At 38.0% G+C, this 22,247-nt stretch overlaps 3 protein-coding genes and 1 long non-coding RNA gene across 9 annotated transcripts in view; 2 read left to right on the forward strand and 2 right to left on the reverse strand.

Moving 5' to 3' along the window:
* mast3a (microtubule associated serine/threonine kinase 3a) overlaps positions 1–5,991 on the reverse strand; it is a 52,312-nt gene extending 46,321 nt beyond the window's left edge. Inside the window, exons 1-2 of the mRNA XM_041804043.1 lie at positions 5,863–5,991; positions 94–292 (exon numbers count right to left, since the gene is read on the reverse strand). The gene's annotated coding sequence lies outside the window, so the exon portion shown is untranslated. The remainder of the gene's footprint in view (positions 1–93; positions 293–5,862) is intronic.
* On the forward strand, positions 5,877–11,264 carry LOC121520542 (protein DVR-1). Its single transcript, XM_041804044.1, has 2 exons — positions 5,877–6,213; positions 10,110–11,264. The coding sequence occupies exons 1-2, from the start codon at positions 5,877–5,879 to the stop codon at positions 10,859–10,861; spliced, it is 1,089 nt and encodes a 362-aa protein (XP_041659978.1). The 3' UTR covers positions 10,862–11,264.
* Positions 11,265–12,635: 1,371 nt separating this feature from the next.
* Positions 12,636–15,577, reverse strand: LOC121520543. The gene is made up of 3 exons (XR_005992780.1): positions 15,417–15,577; positions 14,764–15,101; positions 12,636–14,353 (listed from the first exon to the last, which is right to left on the reverse strand). It is a non-coding gene; the product is annotated as an uncharacterized LOC121520543 (long non-coding RNA).
* Positions 15,578–20,818: 5,241 nt separating this feature from the next.
* The window catches only part of crtc1a (CREB regulated transcription coactivator 1a), a 38,876-nt gene continuing 37,447 nt past the window's right edge, over positions 20,819–22,247 (forward strand). For all 6 annotated transcript variants that reach the window (XM_041802793.1, XM_041802796.1, XM_041802794.1 and 3 more), the window contains exon 1: positions 20,819–20,963. In XM_041802793.1, coding sequence (XP_041658727.1) covers positions 20,838–20,963 — 126 coding nt within the window. In that variant the 5' untranslated portion in view covers positions 20,819–20,837. The remainder of the gene's footprint in view (positions 20,964–22,247) is intronic.

Genomic DNA, 22,247 nt, shown 5'->3' on the forward strand with positions numbered 1-22,247 from the left:
ACAAGAAAAGAGTGAGAGTCTTACATGACAGCTCAAACAACAGTGAGTCACTTTACACCTTTAACACACTTTGAGCTTGAAAAGTGGGCTCACCTTGTGCAGCACGTGATTGTTTCATCACCTCAGTGAGTCACTGCTTAGAAAACTTCCCTGTTGTCAAAGGAGCTACATCTATGGCACTATTTGATTCAAGGACAGTAACTTCCTCTCTTCTCTTCCTCTTCTTCTTGCAAATTTGGGGATACTTTGTGTCGTTGTGGCAGGTTAAGTTGTGGTTGTGACCCTTTATAACCTGGAAGAAAACACACATGGACAAAATTGTTGGTACCATTCCATTAAGAAAGACAAACCCATAAGGGTCACTGAAATACCCTAAAACCGACAAAAGTAACAACAAATGAAAAATTTACTGAAAATAAACAAATAAAAATCCGACATTGCTTTTGAATTGTTGTTCAACAGAATCATTTAAAAAAAATAATGAAACTGGCCTGGACAAAATTGATGGTACCCTTAACTTAACATTTTTTTGCCCAACCTTTTAAGCTAATCACTGCAATCAAGCCATTTCAGTAACTCTCAAAGAGACTTCTGCACCTGTAGACAGGTATTTTAGCCCACTCCTTGTGAGCAAACTGCTCCAGCTGTCTCAGGTTTAATTGGTGCCTTCTCCAGACTGCATGTTTCATCTCCTTCCACAGATATTCGATAGGATTTAGATCAGGGCTCATAAAAGGCCACTTGAGAATAGTCCAGTGTTTTGTTCTTAGCCATTCTCGTGTGTTTTTAGCTCTGTGTTTCTGGTCATTATCCTGTTGGAAGGCTCATGACCTGCGACTAAGACCATACTTTCTGACACTGGACAGCACATTTTACTCCAGAAAGACTTGATAGTCTTGAGATTTCATTGTACCCTGCACATATTCAAGACACTCTGTGCCAGCTGCAGCAAAGCAGCCCCAGAATATAACCTCGCCTCCTCCATATTTCACAGTAGGTACAGTCTGCTTTTCTTTGGTACTTCATTTTTGCGTCTGTGAGCATGGAGCTAATGTGACTTGCCAAAAAGCTCCAGTTTTGTCTCATCTGTCCAAAGGACATTCTCCCATTAGCTTTGCGGTTTGTCATTATACTTTTTGGCAAATTCAGTTTGGCTTTTTTATGACTTGCTTTTAGCAGTGGAGTCTTCCTCAGTTGTCTTCCATTAAGCCCACTTTGGCTCAAACAGCGACAGATGGTGTGCTCTGACCAAGGTTATAATAGCTTTGGATTTTTCATTAGTTTCTATATTTATTGTGTGTTCACTTTCTGTGTTCAGTTTAGCTTTAAATTGTTTTGACTGCTGTTTTGTTAGTTTAGTTTAGTTTTTATTTTTGCAAAAATGCTTTGTTTAAGTTTAGTTTTTATTAGTTATAGTATTAGTTTTAGTTTTTTAAGGATATTTTTTCTCCATTTTTATCTTATTTGAGTTTGTTTTGTAAGCCCACTATACAGTTTCAGTTAGTTTTAGTTTTTTGGCAAAGATAAGTTTTTATAGTTTCAGTTAACTAAAAGGATTTTTGAATTTTAGTTTTAGTTATTTAGTTCATTTTAGTTAACTATAACAACCTTGGTTCTGACTGCTCTTGGAGTTCACTTCTAATCTCTCTGAAAGTTATTCTGAACTCTTTGGTTACCATTCATATTATCCGTCTCTTCAATTTGTTATCAATTTTCCTCTTGTGGCCACTTCCAGGGAGGTTGGCTACAGTCCTGTGGACCTTAAACTTCTGTGCAATTTTTGCAACTGTGGTCACAGGACCATCAAGCTGCTTGAAGATGGTCTGATAGCCTTTAACATACTTGTCTATAATGTTCTTTCTAATCTCCTGGGATAACTGTCTCCGTAGCTCTCTGTGGTCTATGTTCGGAGTGGTACACACCATGATACCAAACAGCACAGTGACTACTTTTTCACCTTTTAAAGAGGCAGACTGACTGATTACAAGTTTGAAGACACATGTGATGCTAATTGTAGAGCACACCTTAGTTTAAGATGTCCCTATGGTCAAATTATCAATTTTGTCCATGCCAGTTTCATTAGTTTGTTTTTATAATGATAATGTTAAACCACAATTCAAAAGCAATGTTTGATTTTCATTAGTTAATTTTCAGTAAATTTTCATTGATTATTACTTTTGTCAGTTTAAAGTTTTTTTCAGTGTCCATTGTGGGTTTTTCTTTCTTTAAAAAATGTGTTTTTTTAAGCTTTGATTTGGATTCAAAAGTGTCCCCCTGTTTATCTTCTTTAGGAGAACCAAAAAAATACTCTTTTTTAAATTTATTTTGTTTTCTTAGACTTTTAACTTTAAAATATTACTTGTGTTCAACAGGGAAGTTTCCTGTCAAGCAGTTTCATTTTTCAAAAAAATAGCTTGGAAGAGGAAGTCTCAACATTAAGCCAAAATTAGAAGAAAGGTCAGTACAGAAAGACAAAATGTTGTGCAACAGAAATGTTATTTTAACTATTTCCTCTTCAGTGATTCATCCTACAAACCCTCACATTTATCTTTTAACTCTTCCTTTCTGTTTTTTTTGTACATGAATTGTCACACTCAGTGTCACTTAATGATCATTTTCTGGTTAATTTTTGTCCTTTGTTGCAGGGACAGCAGAAGAGATGTGTAAAATATTTAGAGTAGGAGTGTGCAGTAAATGATAAAGGTCTGGCTAATCTAACCTCTGAGGTAAACCCACTCTTTGTCTTGGGATTTTATAATTAACTTAGCACAAAAAGTAAGGAAATTTTTTTGTCATAGTAATACTTCTTGGCAAAAAGCTCAGACCATTGGAAAGCCTGTTTATTACCCTTTTAAATGGAAACACATTTGTAAGGAACATGCATTTTTGGGATGAGCAGCAGAGCTGAGTATGTGGGTTGCGCCCATGAAAAATTTGTCATATCTTCTCTGCCAATGCCAAACAGCTTATTCTGCCATTGACCCTTGTTTGGTGTTTGATGGATTGGATGATTGGAGTGTGAAGAAACAAGACATATTGACAATTTAACAATTTATTCATTTAACAAACAGGAACCTCAGTAGCGTGTGAAGGAACCATACACAGCCACAACAGCCTGGCATCTACTCCTCATGCTGGTCACCAGTATGGTCACACATCGCTGTGGGATGTCATCTCATTCTTCAACCAGCATTTGTCGCAAGTCAGCCAACGTGGTTTTATTAGTCACTCTGGCACGAACAGCACGCCCAAGCTGATCCCTAAAGTGTTCAGTGGGGTTGAGGTCAGGATTGCTGACAGACCATCCCATCCTCTCCACTCCTAAAATCTGGAGGTAGTCTCTGATAAACCCTGCTCTGTGGGGGTGAGCGTTGTCTTTTGAAGGATAGAGTTCAGTCCCAGACTGCGGAGATATGGGATTGCCACTGGTTGCAGAATCTCATCTCGATATCTTTCTGCATTGAGATTGCCTCCAATGATGACAAGCCTCATTTTTCCAGTGAGGGAGATGCCGCACGACACCATCACACTGCCTCCACCAAAAGATGTTACTCTATCGGTGCAGGAATCAACATAGCCTTCTCTGCGTCTTCTTCACACTTTGACCCTATGATCCAACTGGCAGAATCTGGACTCATCGCTGAACATAACGTTCCTCCACATGTTCAGGTTCCAGTGCACGTGTTGTCGACACCAGCACAAACGGGCCTGACGTGAAGGGCAGTCATGGCAGGCCTCTTGGCAGCCCTATGAGACCGGAGATTGGCTGCGTGCAGTCTGTTCCGGATTGTCTGGGCAGGGAGCCGTCAGCCATATCGTCCTGCAAACCTTGACTGCAAATCTGTAGAATACAGCCTAGGGTACATAAGTGCTGACAGGGTGAGGAAACGGTCTTCTTGGGGTGTCGTCTTCTTAGGACGCCCACTTCGCAGCCTGTCTCTGACATCCCCCATTATATGGAACTTGGCCTTCAGTTTGGAGATGGTACTAGGGCTCACACTAAACAATGCAGCAACTTGGTTTTAGGGAACACCAGCTTGAGGTTGCCCTATTGCACGGGCCCTATCCAGATCAATCAAACATGACATGCCGATTCTTGGAGCAGACACCTACTGAGCACTGTAGCAGGGCCCATGCACCCAGGTGCTGCCAATCAGGTGCCAATCAGGCACCTGATTGGCAGCACCTGGGGGTACCAGAAGTTTAAAACAAGAGTCAATAGCAACAGCAAAATAAGCTGTTTGGCATTGGCAGTGAAGATCTGGCAAATTTTCCAAGGGTACAACCCACATATTCTCTCTGCTCTGCTGCTCATCCCACAAACGCATGTTCCTTACTAACGTGGCTCCATTTAAAAGGGTAATAAACAGGTTTTCCAACGGTATAAGAATTATTGCAACGAAGCATTGTTACAACAAAGAAATAATCTACCAAACACAAATTTCCTTACTTTTTGTGCTAAGTTTATTATTATGAGTTAATTTTATGATCCTTTGTTGCTCTTTCTCAAAACGTTTTATGATTCCATGATAACATCAAGTAAATGGTAGCAATTTATCTTCATAACTCTCCTATGACTCATCAGTTTTACTATGTGGTTACTAGGAAGGAATACTACAGTGTGTTTACAAGCACATGATTTAGCAAAAAAGCCATAAATGCCCTTTTATGAACACTTTTCATAAAGAGAACTCTTTATCAGCCAGTAATCGCTTTGGGTCTGGAATGCCCTTGATGGAGAATGAGGTCAAAGACACAGACACGTATTAGGGCGGGGAAACTGCTTTGTAATCATGCAGGGCGATGACCCTGCTTAGTGAAAGAAGTGGAGACTTTCATGTAATATGCACTCTTTTGTCTACTGGAATAATTGAAAGATTTACGATAAGAGGACAACAGAAACCAAGTTTTGATACATGTTCCGTCTATTTAAACCATGATTTAAAACAAAGGGGACCACCTTACTGTCTACACTTTTCACATCTTTCCAAACTATTGAGGTATACTTTTCTAACATTCATCTCTTCCTCTGACCTTGAGACATTTTCCTTTTTCGGCTGCTATAGGGAGTGACAGACTGATAATTAACTCTCTCCACCCTGTTCAAAGCTGTATCGTAAGACTGGATTGCCGCCAGTTTCAGCAAACTTGTCTGCAAATGAATAAGTCTTCCAGAAGATAAGTGAAAAGAACTGCGAGAGAGAAGGAGGAAGGAAAATGTGAGTTTGGGTATATTTTTGGATGTCATTAAGGTTATAGAGTGGGTTTGCAGCATAAAAGAGAAGGAAAAAGAGTTGAGTCAGGTTTTTTTGTAAGTTTTCCAAGCTTAGGAAGAATCTAAACTTCATTCTTTTTAATTGTGAGTACCATTTTAACTTCTCACTTTTCTGGTCTGTGTCAGATCCTGACTCATGAGCACACTTGGCAGACGTTCAAAGTAAAGAAAGAATTCTTTCAAAGATTGAAAGTTTCCCACATTTATCAGTGACCTTAAAAAAGCTGGTGTAATTCCCCATTATTTGAACTTTTACAAATGGTTAATGGAACACACATAGTCAATCTTTTAATAAGTAATACTGACCAAAGTGCTGGAAATTCCTGGTGACGTAGAAATTGTAGCACACAGAAATCCCTACTCTGCTTTCACCTTCTATTGTGTGCCACTAAACTGGAAAATGTTTTGTAATTTCATAGATCACATGGTACGTAACACGATGCAACTAAATATTACCATATGATGACATATGACCTTACCTGAGCCCATCAGAGGCTCACCTGACTTACCAGGGGTGTGGCAACCCAGAGGCTCTATGAATAAAACCATGTGAAGAATTTCATTCATAACATTCAAAGCAGACTTACCTGGCAGCTTCATTATGTTCGGATCACACACGCTCAACAGACTCATCTCCTGCACAGTGCTGAGCCTCATCTTCCTCTTCAGCTCAGGGGAGAACCAGCCTCAGGAAGCCGGTGGAGGAGCACCTCATGTGGACGGAAGAGATGGTCAGAGGGTCCTGATCCTGGAGGCAGTGAAGACTGGGATCCTCAGCTCATTGGGGATGGAGAGGGAGCCCAGGCCCGCACACAAAGCCTCTGAAAAAGAGCTAAGAAGGATGTACCGGCTTTACAGAGAGACACTGAGAGAGATGAGAGGAAATTCAAGCAACACAATGAGGGAAACCATGTCAATTGTGCTCTTTCCAGCTATAGGTGAGACACTCAGATGTAGACACTGAAACATTCAAATATCTGTTTCAAAAAGGAAAGTTTGTGTAGGTGTAGGAAAGAATGTTTCATAAGTAGTTAAAAAAATCTTGCAGTGTAAGTTTACATCAGCAGCTCTAGACAAAAGCTATTGTGATCTATAAATAACTTGTGTCAGTACACTTTGTGCTCCCCGTAAAGATCTATGACTCTCTGGAATTTATCTATAAATATTTTTAATGGTTAGAAATAAAAATCCTTAGACAGTAAACAGTCCTGTATACATGGCATGCACATTCCAAAAAGTTTTGAGGAATCATGAGTGTGACAGGCACACCTTGTTTATGATGTTGCACCCATAGTTGTGTCAGAGATCGTGCACTACTCCCCACATAGTCTTCAATAATGGAATTCCTATTTTAGCACAGTCAAGTCAAAATCATATTTTGCAGTGCTGTGCAAATGATAAATGAACCCAGCACTATGCCATCATGAGCTGTGTATTGCTAGTAAGCTTCCTGATAAATCCCATATTGAGCCCTGTATAAACTAAGCACATTGTTGTGAGTGAGTGATTTATTTAGTTTCTGTAAAACAATTTTAGGCTAAAATAGTGTAAATACTCAAGTATGACTAAAACTAAAGAATGTTTTAGTTCATAGACTGTAAAAAGAATTGGACAAACCCTGTGTGACATCAGCCGTCTGCTGAAGACATAAACTAATAAGCCACGTTTGGTTTTTGGAACCAGGCTGTGAACAAGATTATTTCTAGTGTAAAAGCCAGCCTTTTAACAGGTGTCCAGATGGGACTGCTGGTGTTCTTGTAGCCAGCCTCAAGCGGACAAATTGCAATTTTTTGCACTTCCGCATTGGCTTCATTTTTCAGGACTGGAGGTTGCCGCTTGGTTTTAATCTAAAATCTAAGAAAAAGCCATTTAAAGCTAGTTTTAGTCTTACAGTGTGTCCCTAATCAGTTACTTCTGCACTAAACATTTTGAGTACAAAACTGTTCATAGTGGTTCACACTGAGAAGTATACTCAAATACAGCATACTTCTGATACACTCAGACCATCCAGGAACTGACAGTGGAACAAAGGGCACTTTACATCCTAAATGGAAGCCATTTTGGATATTGTACTGTTAGCAAGCTAGTGCGCAAGCTAACATTAGCATCTGCTAGCTAACTAATGTGTTATTAGCGACAGCTGAAGATTTCATTTAAGAAAAGGGCATTTAAGGCAAAATAAGTTCATTTTCTGTGAGCAAATAATATTGACATAAAATACAAGTTATATGAATTTATACTGAGTGAAAATACATGTCAGATTTTGGTTATAACCGTCAAATGTCTGTTTAATTCTTGCTGTTGAAAGAGAGGTAGATATTATTTGATAGATATTAATTGATTCATATCATTCAGTGCTCTCTTCTGCATTTTTACGGTACACTAACAGAAGAATATAATTTAAGACACACTGACACTGTCAGTCTTTGGGCCTAGAAAGAGCACATTTAGTTTGTTATATTTTAGTAATTTTCACTCTTCGAAGTTTTAGTCTACATTCATAAAACTTTTAGTATTTACTCTTAGTCAAAGCACTTTTTTCTACTAATTCAATGGACCCTACTGTAAAATCAGTATAAATATAGATCACCTGTATGAATACCCTATCAGTACTGACATACCATTAATTCTCTGTCCCTTCGTCTCTTCTTGTATCCCGACAGATTAAACACACACACTGGGGAAACATCATAACATGTCCAACAGACCAGCATTAACATTTTAGTCGCCTTAATAAAAACTGAACTTATCAAAGATCTATTTTAAGCTAGTCTTGATCTCATCTTCTTAATGGGAAAAAGGTAGTCGCCAGACATTTTTAGCTATAATTCAGCCAATGAAATTAACATTGGGCAGCTGTGCAAATGTTTTTTTATTTTCAAAGGACACAGGGCATCCAAACAATACTAACATTTAAATTAAGCCAATATTTTTGTCACGGGTTACGGGGAAAAACTCAAAAGGGAGGACCCAAATGCAGATTAAACAGAAAGATTTAATTAAACAAACTAAAGTCCAGGAAAAAGCAACTGAGGATCACGAGGAAAAGCCATTAACAAAACTTACCTAAAACAAAGTCCAACAAAAGCAAAATCCACAGGGAGCACGAGGAGAAAACACTGAGATTAACACGAGGAGTAACAAGCATGGGGAAGACATTTGCAATGAACCAACACAGACACAGGGAGACACAGAGCTTATATACACAGGGAGTGATTAACAATGGCAGACAGGTGTGGACAATCAGACACAGGTGGAACTGGTGAAGGATAATCAAAGTGGAGGGAAACTCAGGCAGGAAGCAAAACTGGAATCACACACAAGGGAAGGCAACTACAAAATAAAACAGGAAACATGGAACCTAACACAAGAAGTACACAAGGACTGAAAACTGGACACAAGAAGCTAAACTACAGAAACACTGAAAACACAGGAGGATACAAAGAACCAAGGAGGGAAACTCAAACACAGGGAGTAAAACTAAAACATGAAACAAAACAAGAAGCACAGGGAAACTTAACATGAAACAGGGAATTAAACTAGACATGAAATACATGGAGTACTACACAAGAAACACAGGGGAAAACCTAAACATGGAACACAGGGAATAACTTAATACAATAAAAAACTAGACACATGGAAAATAACAAAAGCCCAAAATACAGAAACACAAAGACTATATAAAACACTAAAGGCTGAACAAAGGAAACACAAGGGCTACTGGTAACATCTAAGAACTAAACCAAATACAAAGTCAAACTAGAAATCACAGAATACACAAAGGATAACCATAGGAAAACTCAGAACATAATAAATCAAAACCTGGATCATGACAATTTTAGTGGATTAGTCTAAATAGTTGGTGTAATTATGTTTGTTTAACCAACTGAAATATTTCAATGGAAAAAATTCTGCCAACTCAGCATTTTAGCTGTGAGCATGATATGACAAGTGAATGGCAATATGAAGTATAAAGTAAGGCCACTCGACTCACAAAAAGCTGTGAAATCTGTGACTTCACTATTTCACATTGGGCCCCCATTGTTTTAAAAGAGTGGCACAATGACAGTTAAATAAGTGATCTAAACTATACTTTAAGTGCTGGGCTACACTAACAGTGATAAAACTATGGAGTTAAAATGCATAGAGACGTAACTTATCTCTTTCAGCTTGGTAGGGGACTGAGTGTGAGGTTGACTTTAACAATAGTCCATAAAAGGGTGTTTTCTCAGATTTATCAGAGGAGTCGTTCATTGTGACTCTCAATTTTACAAGCTTGAGATGCTGCATATCACCTCTTAGTCAAAGAGTCCAGCTCACAGGATGAGGTGGCTTCTATCGGAGAGGGATCCGTCTCTGTAGTAGCAAATTTGCAAAATGTGTTGATCTGAGCTGGAGTAGGTTCTTGATATTTTTCTCCAGCTATACTATCATTGAAAAATATTACACTTTACCAGTAGAATGGAAGTATCCAATAATAAAAAGAAGTATACATCTAGTGATCATTAAAGCTCCTGTGAAGAGTTCTGATTGAAATTAATTCAGTTGTTGCTTAACCCTTAAGAGGCAGCTATAGCACCAATGTCATCACATTTAATGAGCTAGCTCAGTATAATTATCGTTTAGGTAGTGAGCAGAGGGTTGTGAATAAGTGAACCCTCTTTGGACACAGTCCTTGTTTTAAGTAGCTGTATCCACAGTACATCAACCAGAGCTGACAATAACCAGAAAATATAAAAGGAAAAATACAAATCTGTTTTGAAATTGACTGTCAAATCACAGTATGATTTTTCAAATCTGATTTTAATTCATTCTTTGTTCCTGTCTTTTTCAGTGAAGACAATCAAAGCTCCTAGGCAGACAGACCAACAACACATGCAGTGGTACAGAGCTGTGTTCCGCAGGAATCACAACATCCAGGCTGAGGTGACACTGGTGCGGGCTCAGCTGAAGATTTCTAGGCGGATTTTGGACAAACCCATCTCAGTTCAGCCGGAGACAAGACCAGAGATTGAAGTTAAAGTCAACCGGAAGAGACCAACAAACTCTCCAGACTTAGTAAACGTGTCAAACACTCAAGATGTGATTCTGGACATCAAGCCTGAAGTAGAGAGGTGGATGAGGACTGATCGAGGTCATAGGCTGGTCATAGATGTTGGGGTAGTTGCGGAGGAAGACACCCTTGGGATAAATCCAACCATTTCTCTGGAACTAGACCTCAAACAGGCCCAGAGGAGGAGGCTTCCTCGCTCCACCAAAGAAGATGAGTGCGATGAGCGAGGGTGGTGCTGCAGGAAGTCGGTCACTGTGTCCTTCAAAGACATCGGCTGGACTGATTGGGTGGTGGCACCGACTGAGTACGTCATGCATTTCTGTGACGGCTTATGCCCTCATAATTACAAGCCGGCTAGTATGCACACGCAGGTGAAGTCTAGGCTGCACCAGATCACTAAGGGAGGGACGCCTCGGCCCTGCTGTGTGCCGACCTCCTATGAGCCCATGGTGCTCATGCACTATGACAGCGGGGGAAAGTTGAAGCTGACGTCCTTTAATGACCTGATTGTTAGTAAATGTCAGTGTGCCTAAAGGGGAAAACAACAATGACCTTTGAGAAAGCTTTGCTACTTGAAATATATGTTACAAGATGAAAAAAATCCTGCTGTGTTCTTGATGTAAATGTTTTATTTTAAAGGCAAAAATACATGATTATGTTTTGGTTTTTATTGTGGACCAAGTACACATTTAAAAGTTAAAAACGTATTTATTTAAAGTCTTATTTATGTCCCAGAAATTATATTTGTGTTGTGTTATAGGTATGTGTTACTTATGTGTTTTTATTCAGTTGTTTTGCCATTTATTGGTTAAAGTACTGCATTGTTTTATGAGTAATCTGCTTTGCATGTTTGTTGTCTTAAACATTTCATTTGTTATTTGAAGACCCAAATAAATGATTAATAAAACTAAATTGGAGGACTGAAAGTATAAAAAAAATGTTGCTAACTCACAATAAACACGTGGTTATGATATTTTTCCTTATTCTCGTTTATACAAATGAATACTATCAGCTAGTTTAGATTATGAAGGTCAGGGTGTGCCAGACAAATCAGCTATAAAGATATGATCACTTTTATCTCCCGTTATTGACCTTGAAATTCACTACGGCCTTGACTGACTAGTAAAGGAACAGAATGAATCATTTAGTTTCATTTAAGACATGTAACAGGAATTAAGAGATGATAAAACGATGATGTGAATGATTTTTTTATTATTTAAAAATAATTAAACAGTAGAAAATGAGCTCATAATGCAATGCCAAAAGTGCCCTTCAGTGTTAAGGCATTTTAAATGTTCTCATTGTGGAAAAATTTCAGGAAGACTTGCATAAAACTGGTAGATTTGATTAAATCTACCACAATGAGACTGATTTTGAGTGAGAAATTTAAATGTTTTATTTCATGTAACCAAGAAGTGGCTGCACCAATCACTACAGCAATAGTTAAAGGTCACTTGAACCTGCATTTTTTTACACATGAAAATAAATGATTGAGTCAGTTTGGTGGCTGTCAAGTAACACATTTCTGTTTTGTTTCCACATCACTTTAATTTCAGTCATGACTTCTTTGTTCTTCATTATTAGATGTCAAAAGGTGTCAGCAGTACTAAGATTTAGTTTTTTAAGGTCCTCCAAATGAAACCTCGCACTGTAAAACCAAGCAAATTGAAAATACTCAAAATATTTGTTGAAACTGATTATATCAAAGTATTTAAGTAGTGGAAATACTTTTTTTTGAGTATGACTCAGCTTAGAATATATAATCTAAATTGTAATCCCCAATGAGTTAATAGAACTTGAGAGGCAACTGATTACATGCTTAAAGTAAGTTCATTCAACTCAAGTTAACAGAGGGCAAGAAGGTAACCTAAGTGAGAACTTGTTAATTTCAGTTCAATAAACTTAAAGTGCTTTTTGTCACTTGAAGCTTTTGGTCCTCAAGTTCTCTTTTTACAGGGAAAAACTATAAGGTGCACTCTGAAACAGAAAGTGCTCTTCCACAGAGTTCAGTATATCACTTTTGCTGTGTTTAAACTGGTCTACACTGGAAGGACTTTCCTAACTGAGTCAGCAACTTCACTCATGGTGCAAAAGAGTCAAATGCTGAAAGGCACTGTTGGGAAAACTCTGCTGATGACTGTCAAATAATCTGAGTACAATTACAAAAAAATAATTAAAATGACTAAGTGCTTTTTAATTTGAACTAAAATGTGTTTAATAACTCAGAACAAGAGAGCTGAAATAGCTGTTTTGGATTTTTATGTCACACAACTTTTTTTAACAGCCTTCAACTGTTGGTTTTACAGTTTAGATAAAACATGAATTCATTCTCACAAAGCCTTCCTTGAAAACTTTTCTAAAATGACAGAAAACAAAATCACATTTGAAATGTACATTGGCATGGATTGTAATAAGCCATATATAAAAGCGTAATCGGACCTCTTTTGCTGTCATTTTAGGACACAGGTAAAACCTGTCATAGCAGACTGGTTTTAAGATCTGCTCATTCTTACATCCTCTCAATCACTTTGAATAAGCTGGGTAACCACAAAGCACAAAGAGTGGCACTGATCTCTGCATTTTCAAATGTCTTCCTGGTATATAAGTTAAAAAAGTGTGACTTTTTTTTTTACAGTTCTTTTCAGAGCACGCTTTCATGACATTTCAGTCAATATCTTGTATAAATCCACAGAGTAAATAATTACAGTTGTCTTTTCATCCTCACATAGGCTTTTTTTTCACATAGGTTTTATTGACAACGGCTTGTTTCAGCACACACTTTCTGAAAGGTGGAGAAATGGAGGGGGGAAGGGAATGGATTTTTTCTGATATTTGAGGGGATTGTGGGCAGGCCAGGGGCACATATTTTTGTTAGAAAAGCCTGAAAAAGTGATTTTTGCGTAATATGTCCCCTTTAAAAACTGGGGCAGATAATGGCAATACAAAAATTTTACCCAGTGATTATAGTGTAGACAGAAAAATGAGCTTTAATGTCCAAACAGAGTTGACTAAACGAAATCAGAGGGAGCAAGTGAATCCGTTGACTTTGAGGCAGATCAGCATTAAAGTCATTAATTAATCACATAAATACAATTTAAAATGGCAAATTTAGATGCAGTCTATCCAACAAATAATATCCACAAAACTGATAAAGAGTAAAATAATCTATCAAATTTTAACTTTTAATGCTGCTGAAACATTTCTAAGTCTAACAGAGGACCAAAGTTAAATACTGACTGCAGAATACATGCATGGCTTTACCACATGGCACTTGATAAATAGCTTGTTCATTTCCTCTGTAAAACCCAAAAATGAAAGTGACTCAGCAATTATTTCAGACATACCTAGAGACAAAAGAACGATGCCAAAGCCATGGCAACACAGTTTTTGAAACAACACAAAACAAAAGCAGAGCATCATTATGTCAGCAATATTTTACACTACCAGGAGTTTAAAGAGTCATTACAACAATTTTTTTCTGACACAAATGCTAGCTTTACATGAGAAGTAAAGCAGCAACTTAAAGTATCATAAAACATAATGTATTTTTGTCCATACAATACAGACACGGCATACACTTAAAGGCAGCATCGCTGCCTTGTTAAAATGTGTTTTTAAAGCTCCTTACGCTATGTAAATGAAACAAAGACCAACTCTGCATACGTGCAGTTTAAAACTTTGTCTGACACCCACAGCTCAGTGGTGGTTTCAGCTGTGAAAAGTAACTGAATAGAAATAGTCAGTTGTCTCACTGATGGTCTTGTTTGCTTTTCTAGCTCAAATATAGGCCTCCATATCAATTTCAGCTCTTTCATAACAAGCTAAAATTCATGGCTTTAAAACAGCAGAGTTAAAGTAATAATATGGAAAGTGGTTTGTTCTATAATACATCTGGCATTATATACACATCCTCCTCTTGGGAGTCAGGGAGGAGGGAGAGGTTACAGGCCGGATCATTGCTGTATATTACATCATCTGGTACATCACACTGCAGGTACAAATCATCCTCATGTTCTCCAGATGACCTGCAGAGAAAAAAAATGTGTTAACATGATATACTCCTGTCAGAAGACACTTAATTCTGAAGAAAAACCACCATGACACCAGACAAAATTGAGTAAACTGTGTGGACTTCTATTGTTGCTTAGAGGAGAAAAGTCCACGGTGACTAATCAGTTGGCACATTTCATGAATTGACTCTAAATCCCACAGAAGAACAGAAGAAAAGATCCTCCCCAGATGCCACCCAAACTGTTTGCATATCTTATACAGCAGGATTGTGAAAAATGGGGAAACTCACGACATAACCAGTGTTTCTTCATCTGCTTCCGTTCTGAAAACTTTCTGTGTGTTGCACTTTCATTAAAGACATCCTAGCTTTAACATCCCCTTTCATTTAGTTAAAAAAAAAAAAAATCCTAAAAATGAAGCTTACCTGCTCTGTTTTGTTTTCGGCCAGCCAGTTCTAGTTCCCAGGTTTTCATAGATGGGGGTCTGTGCTGCTGGTGTTGGCTGTTCTCTGGTCATAGAAGAATACTGATGTGGATCTGCTTGTGGCGCCTCTGTATATTCCTCCTTCATTACGTTTATTCTATCTCTGGATGGAAACATTTTCCTGATCTTGCCATGGTATTTGTACAGGATAAAACAAGCGGCGATCACGAGCAATAAGAAGAAGATTGTCAGGCCTGAGGCCAGGCCTGCAGATGAGCCGTGAGAGGAACATGCAGCTGTGTCATTTCCATGAGCGCAAGAGTTGTTGGCAAGCATGATCTGCAAGAAAATGACAGAATTTAACTTGCTGTCTTTATGGCTTTGTTAAAACTAAAGTGTAATATGGTTCGTGATATTAAAAGCATTGAACATTTATCATTGTTTTTAAAGGTCCTCTACAAAAATAAAGTTTATGGCCAACTTCATACGATAAGTCATAATTCAATTAAAGTGCTATGAAAAAAAATAAGAGGCAAAGACAATAAAAAGTTATGAAAGGTTACAGTGCATTCCAGTAAAAGCTGTAAAATAATATATCAGCCAAGTCAAAGACTTTGCTGTCACAGTGAAGGTCAGTAGGAAGAGTCCTCTTACCAAACAGAGCTCCTGCGTTGTGGGTCAAGGTCTGTGTCGTGAGTGAAGTCATATAGTTTCTCTTCAACACTTCATACTCGCAACAGCCAAGTTCCTTTTTCTGAAATCATGGAACTGGCCGACAAAAGAGCTGAAACCTGAGGATTTCCTGTAAAAGTGCTTTCTGAATATAGGCAGCTGCTGAAGTTCTGTTAAATTAAACTCTGTGGTGGAAGGATTCTCAACTACAGTAAAAATAGCAGTGTGAAAGTTGTTCAAGTAAACTTCCTTCATGTGAGGGCATAAGTATAAATAACCTGAGTTGTTGAAATGACTGTTAAGTCAGTGTATTTCTTTATCTGCAGGAAATATTCCCTATTCTTCTATTATATGTTTGGATTAATGTTACTGATAAAATAATAACGTAGGTGTATTTTACCACTCTAGAAGTTAAAATTATAGCTCATTTTAACTATTTCATCAACAGTTTGGTTATTTAATACACATTATCTATACTTATTCTAGAACATATGTTTGAGGCAACATTGCCCTTCACTCAAACTAACCAAACAATTTTCAGATCCGAGCACTTAAAGGTACATTATGTGGATTTTTTATGCTGAAATGTCTAAATTAATTAAAGATGATGAACTTTTAGTTGAGTGCTTACACCACCTTAAATATGTTCATCAGATTTCAAAGCCAGACACTATATTACATGCAGATGAATGGTTTTCACCTAGAAGGCAGGAGCCAGGAGTTCACCAGAAGAGTGTAAGGCAGAGCTGAGCATTCTCCTCTTCATCTTTAGTTATCTCTTTGATTGCGATTTCCCTGGCAGCAGAATTTATACTCTGCATTTAAGTTGTGGAATGCTCAGTTGTACCTTGTGTATTGTTTGAAAAAACAATTAATTGTGTGGAGAGAATTTATTTTGCTTTTCCTGGTTAAAAAGCCTCAAAAAAATAAGATGTGTACTATCTCTCTTCAGCTCTCTGATTAAACACGGCTGTTACGCCACCTACATGACACTGCATTAAAGTGAAACTGTTCAACTGACACACTCACACACAGCAGTAGCAGAGTTAGGTTTGCTGGTTATCCAGATTAACATGATCTTTACCTCCCCCTGCTGTTAATTTAAATACACATTCACCAAACACACACCCATATTTAAAACTGACCACTGATACTGTTTACAGACTCCAGATGAAGAATAAAGAAATAATCATAATTTTATTTAGTAAATGTCCTCAAAACATAAAGGGTTTTACCCCACAGTGCCTTTCATTATAAATGATTTTGAATAATACTCTATTAAACAAACAAATCATGTGAATCACACTGTGTTTACCAATTTCCTGAATTTTCATGGAAATTTGAGGGAATCTGTTGGGATATTTCGGGAGAATTTGTTTGGAAATCGTGTTTAATTTTAAATGGAATTTTAGGAGAAACAGTTTGGAAATTTGCTTGAAAATGTAAGGAGTTTTGGAGAAAGATTTTGTATAAATCTTTAAGTGATTTTCAGACACTTTCACTGAAATGTTTGGGGAACATTCAAGGAAATTCTATGTTATCTTTTAGGGGATTTTTAAAAAGAAGCTTTTGGTAATACCTTAGACATTTCAGGGAATTTGGGGATTTTTTTTTATGTTTAAGAGACCTGGAATAATTAAAAAAGAAAATTTCCAAGGCCTCTCGAATCTTGAGTTGAAATTTAGCTCATACTTAGCCTGAAAAAGTTCTTGTGATTCATCATCAGAAAAATAACACCTAACATCTCCTAATGACTGACGCCATTTCTTCCTGACAGAAAATTTCCCCCTACTAACAGGTCGACACGGCCAAAGTGTTGGTGATGGAGGATGATTGGAGCAACATGCCATGTAGATGGGCCTTCAGATGGGGAAGACAGAGGAGAAAATGAGTGCTATTTCTGCAGCTATTTGCTTCCATAATCTTTTTATCATTATTATTTGTCAGGGTGTTATGAATCAGGAGGAAAATTATTTTGTTTGTAAATTTGTTTACAATTTAATTTGCTCTGTCAGTATAGTCAGGGAAACAGCATGTCAATAAATTCTTCTGGTAAAAAACGTTTGTTTACAGAGTCAACAGTGCTGCCTAGTATCAAAACTATAAAGTGCAATAGACTCAAGCACAATCTTCCTTTTGTACTGTAGGCCTTACTTGACTTTATTTTTAGAATTTACCTTGGGACGATTCAAAATTAACCACAGCCATAGTTTGGACACTCCTGGTCAAATAGAACCAGCTTACAGGCTTTTGTTTTACCAAATTATCACTCTTTTCCATCATCTTCTTTAAAAATAACATCACTTCATGAACGATGCAAAAAAAAAACCTCTTCTGCAATATCTTTACTTAATTGGACCAAACAATGCCTGTTTTTGCCCCTGCCAGTTAACAAAGATCACACATGGTAGGGTGGTGTGCTTTGTCAATTTTCGATCATGTAACAATTACTGGTTTTAATGTAGGTTCATGGAAATACTTGCCTCCTATGGTGTGGCCATCTGTTACCTTTGCTCTTCACTGAACTACAACACCATTCTGCACATGCTGCACACTCTGCGTGCCTACCAGAGAAAAATAATCCCCTCCTCTTTTGCTTTAACTGACATCTTCTAATATTTTTCTTTCTCATTTTTAAGTTTTTTTATGCAGACCTATGTGTGATTTCAGTTGGGTTTTCCAACTGAAGCCCTTTCATACAAATGCTTGACTTTAAAAGGCACAAGTATACATGCACATCCACCAAGCATTTATTGGGAGTTGCAATGCCTGTTGTGTGTCAAAAGATTGAGGTTTCTTTTCTTATTGAATCAGAATTAATTTATAGTTCTTCTGTGTATTTTTTTGTCTCTATATTATTTCAATGATGAAAAATGCATCCAATTAAACACCTCAATAGTCTTATTAATGGCTCATACTTATGAGACAATAACCTGTGTCTTAAAGGCTTTAACACAGGCATTCACTACAACAGCTCCTAACCTTTCTAATGCCAACAGGCTTGTGTTTAGCGCTCATCTTGTCTTTAAAAGAGAAAGTGGTTTTGAAATTCTGGTCTTTTGGTCCAAAATTAAATATCAAAGTTTAACTCCAGACTCTCAGGTTGAACTGATAAAGTGAAGTAAAACGCAAAGGCCTCTCAGATGTTCCTTCTTACTGTGTGGTTGATGTTAGTGCGGCATGTTTACACGTAAGATAAACATTACAATAATCTGACAAAGAACAGCTGCATGAAGGAATCCTGCATCACAGATGGCTTTCCTCATTTTTACAGGCCGCTACAAACATGCTCACCTTCAAGGTTTCCCCTCCCTGATGGCTTATTCAGCAGTAATCCTGTGCATACACTCCTTCTTCTCCACCTGCCCTGGAGTCTCTTCTTTTTCAATGTTACCATGGTTACTTTACAACCAAATTACTCTCTCCTTAATAGCAGGTGAAACAGCTCCACTGTGCCTTCATTGCCTGCAGAAACAAACAAAAAAAGAAACCATAATTATCAGTATGGTGTTTGAATTCTCGGCTACATAAACACTTCAGATTTTTCTTACAGTACAGATATGCATAAGAGTTTTTTATTGTGTATCATCACAAATAAAGATAATACAGCTCTCCTGTTGTTGTTTGTGCAGCTGTTTATGTAGCTGCAGCAGAGTGAAACTCCCACTGCAGTCAAGAAACACGTATGGACATGCACAAAAGGTCTTTTTCTTCACATTGATGCTTTTATAATATAATGCACCAGGGAGAAGGCTTTGATACCAGTCCTTTCTCTCTCTCTCTCTTCTCACTGAGGGAATCATTTGTCTCCACATGAGTTAAATCTCTAACTGCAGTATGCAGTCCATTCACTTTTTGAGTCCACTCAACTGGAAAGCAGAAGGAGACACTGTTGTGTCAGTATTTATTCTCAGTCAGCAGGGGTGCACACAGAGCTCCAGAGGAAGCTTACACTGCCACTTCCCTGTGGCACAAGATTTTATGTCATAAATATTTAGGACAATCCAGTCTAGGAACTTCAGTTTAAACCAAAGTAGACAACTAAGCAAATTCTGAATATTTTACCATCAAATAATGCACTTTGAAACTGGGATTGTGTAACACATCAGTGGCCTGAGAGTATGGTAAAATGAATACATTTTAGAAATGAATAACTAAAAAAACAAACAAACAATTAAATAAATGACTATATTCTGCAAATTTACCAAACAGATGTGTATAGTAAAAAATCGTATTTTCTCATAAAAAACACAAAACAAACAAACCAAAAAATTTAATTTGAGTTTATTCCGCAGTCCAGATGTGCGCTGCGCCTCCACAACACCCCCGCGCAGCGACGTGAGCACGCACAGCTTCTCCGAGGAGGCTGCGTCAAGGCAGTCACAGATAACGACGCGCATACCGGAAACTGGAAGAATTTAACCTTCAAAATAAATGTACTGTCACTATAGTCTTTAAACATGGTAACTTCTAACTACATGCACATACACGGAACAGACATCCACAATCTATTCGAATAGGCGATGTCAAACGAGTGAGTATTTTCCCAACATCTATATTTCTTCCTACAGCTTTAGAAAGAGTTACATTTTTGATAAGAATTAATATGAACTGAAAGCAGTTTTAGGCGATCTTGTGCTACAAAGGACAGATAATGACAACAGCCTGCCTTTTTTTATACAGCCTAATTTATGACAAGTTATCTCCATGCATTCCCACTGGAAATATTTTGAGGGCAGAGTGTGCCTGGCACACATGATCAAGTGGTGCCATTAAGACTAGCAATACAATTGTATTTGCTCTGAGTTCAGTAAATAGATGTGACTATCCAAACACATGTACGTCTCACTAGTCTTACAAATCAGCATGTTAAAGTGGATTATGTAGATTAATTTTATTCAGATAAAGATAAAATATCTATACAGAATAGCCACATGCTATAAATGGTATTAAATTGTTGCTACAGAGAGAAATACCGTTAGCAAACTAGACAGAAGCCTAAATATTTGTCTGGAGAGAAACCAAACACAGCACTGAGTGCTTAGCAAATAAAAACTTTTCACTCCCATCTCCAAACAGAGTGGGAGTGCCCACTGAACGTGGTGCTTAGCTTAAATGTTTGCTATCACGTTGTTGAGCACCTCTTTCAGATGGTTTGTTGTCCTCTGGTGGACAGAACACTTACCCCTAATAACATATTCCGAACCCTACATCACGTAACTTTGCAATTTTCACTCTATTTCACTCTACTAAACCGCTTCACTAACATACAGCCTCGAAGGGCACTTACCCTAAAGTGTTTTATTGTGTCTACCCCTCAAGCTCTGACCGGATGTTGTTTGTCGTCATTTCGTTTTTCTTGACGTTGGCCGTTGAGGAAAAAACGGAGCAGAAGAGCGAAACATGGCGACTTCGAACAATCCGCGGAAATTCAGCGAGAAAATCGCTTTACATAACCAGAAGCAAGCAGAGGAGACGGCGGCATTTGAAGAAGTGATGAAAGACCTCAGCATTACCCGGGCAGCGAGGGTAACGAAACCGTTTGTTATGTTTTTTACCCCCACCTCTTCTTCGTTTGTTTTCAGCGAGCTGTCAAATATGCATTTGTAGCGCGCGGCAGCTGCACGTAGCCAGGGCAGAGGAGGTAAACAATAACAAACGACGCTTCCTGCCAGCCGGAGCCTTTTTCTTCCACGACTGTCACCGAGCAGAGCTGGTGGGAGGTTGCTGTTCTGTTGTGTAGACGTTAACAACAGGGACCCTCGTCCGAAAAAAAGTTATTTCATTATTTTGTCCCACGCAAGTGAAAGCTAAAGGGGCGTGCGTATTTGACAGCGCGCGTCTAACTGCAGCGATGATTTTCAGCTCGTCTCGTGCACTCAGAGACTTGGCGGTTAGAAAAAATAACTATGTGACACACTGCGGTAGAAATCTTTTTATACCCTATTAATAGATTATCCGTTAAGAGTGTGGTTCATGTGTTAATGATATATGGTGAGGCGTGTTTGCATCGTGGCTCTGTAAACTTGTCTGACAGGTCCTCAGGCCTTTGTGTGCTCCGCTGTATAAATGACATTTACACCAAAGATGAACGCAAGCAGATTATGAGGAATTTAAGCCACATACAACTCAGGCATCCAAAATAAATCCTATGGAGGCAGGGATTCAAGAGTGAGTGCTGCTGAGCTGAAGCATCATAATATGACTGCACAGCAAACGAGGAGCTACTACAGTGCTTACTTATTTTATTCTTTAAAGCTCCTGTTTTGAGTTTTTTCCTGGATATGAAACACATTGAAATGAACACTTGGAGCTGTATGAGCTACAAAAATAGACAAGATAAAAAATGATAAGATGGATAATTTGTTCATAGCATTGTTTCATCAAGCCTGTGTGAGCACTGCTAGGGTATCCACCTTATTCAAATACAAATGCACTTTCGGTACAGTAAGAATAACAGTAAAAACAAGTTTCTCCCAATACTAAAGTGATTTAGCGCCAATGGTGGTTGTTTGAGATGAATAAGAATTCAATTTATCAAATACGGCTTCATTTTAAAAAATCATTAATCCAGCTTAATGTTATTAGCTATAAGTTAAAAGTTGTATTTGCTGTAACATGCAATACCTGTTGCTCTTTTTGTGGAAGTAATAACAAGACAAAGTTGAATGTGTGTCGCTAACATGTTTTAAACACGCTGTTCCTTGTCTGAATGCATAGGGGATGCAATACTTTTCTTTAAGATATATTTTTGGGGCTTATTATGCCTTTATTACAGAGGAGGACTGTGGATAGAGTCTGAAACAGGGATGA

Source organism: Cheilinus undulatus, linkage group 13 (assembly GCF_018320785.1).
Source record: "Cheilinus undulatus linkage group 13, ASM1832078v1, whole genome shotgun sequence".
NCBI lineage: Eukaryota > Metazoa > Chordata > Actinopteri > Labriformes > Labridae > Cheilinus > Cheilinus undulatus.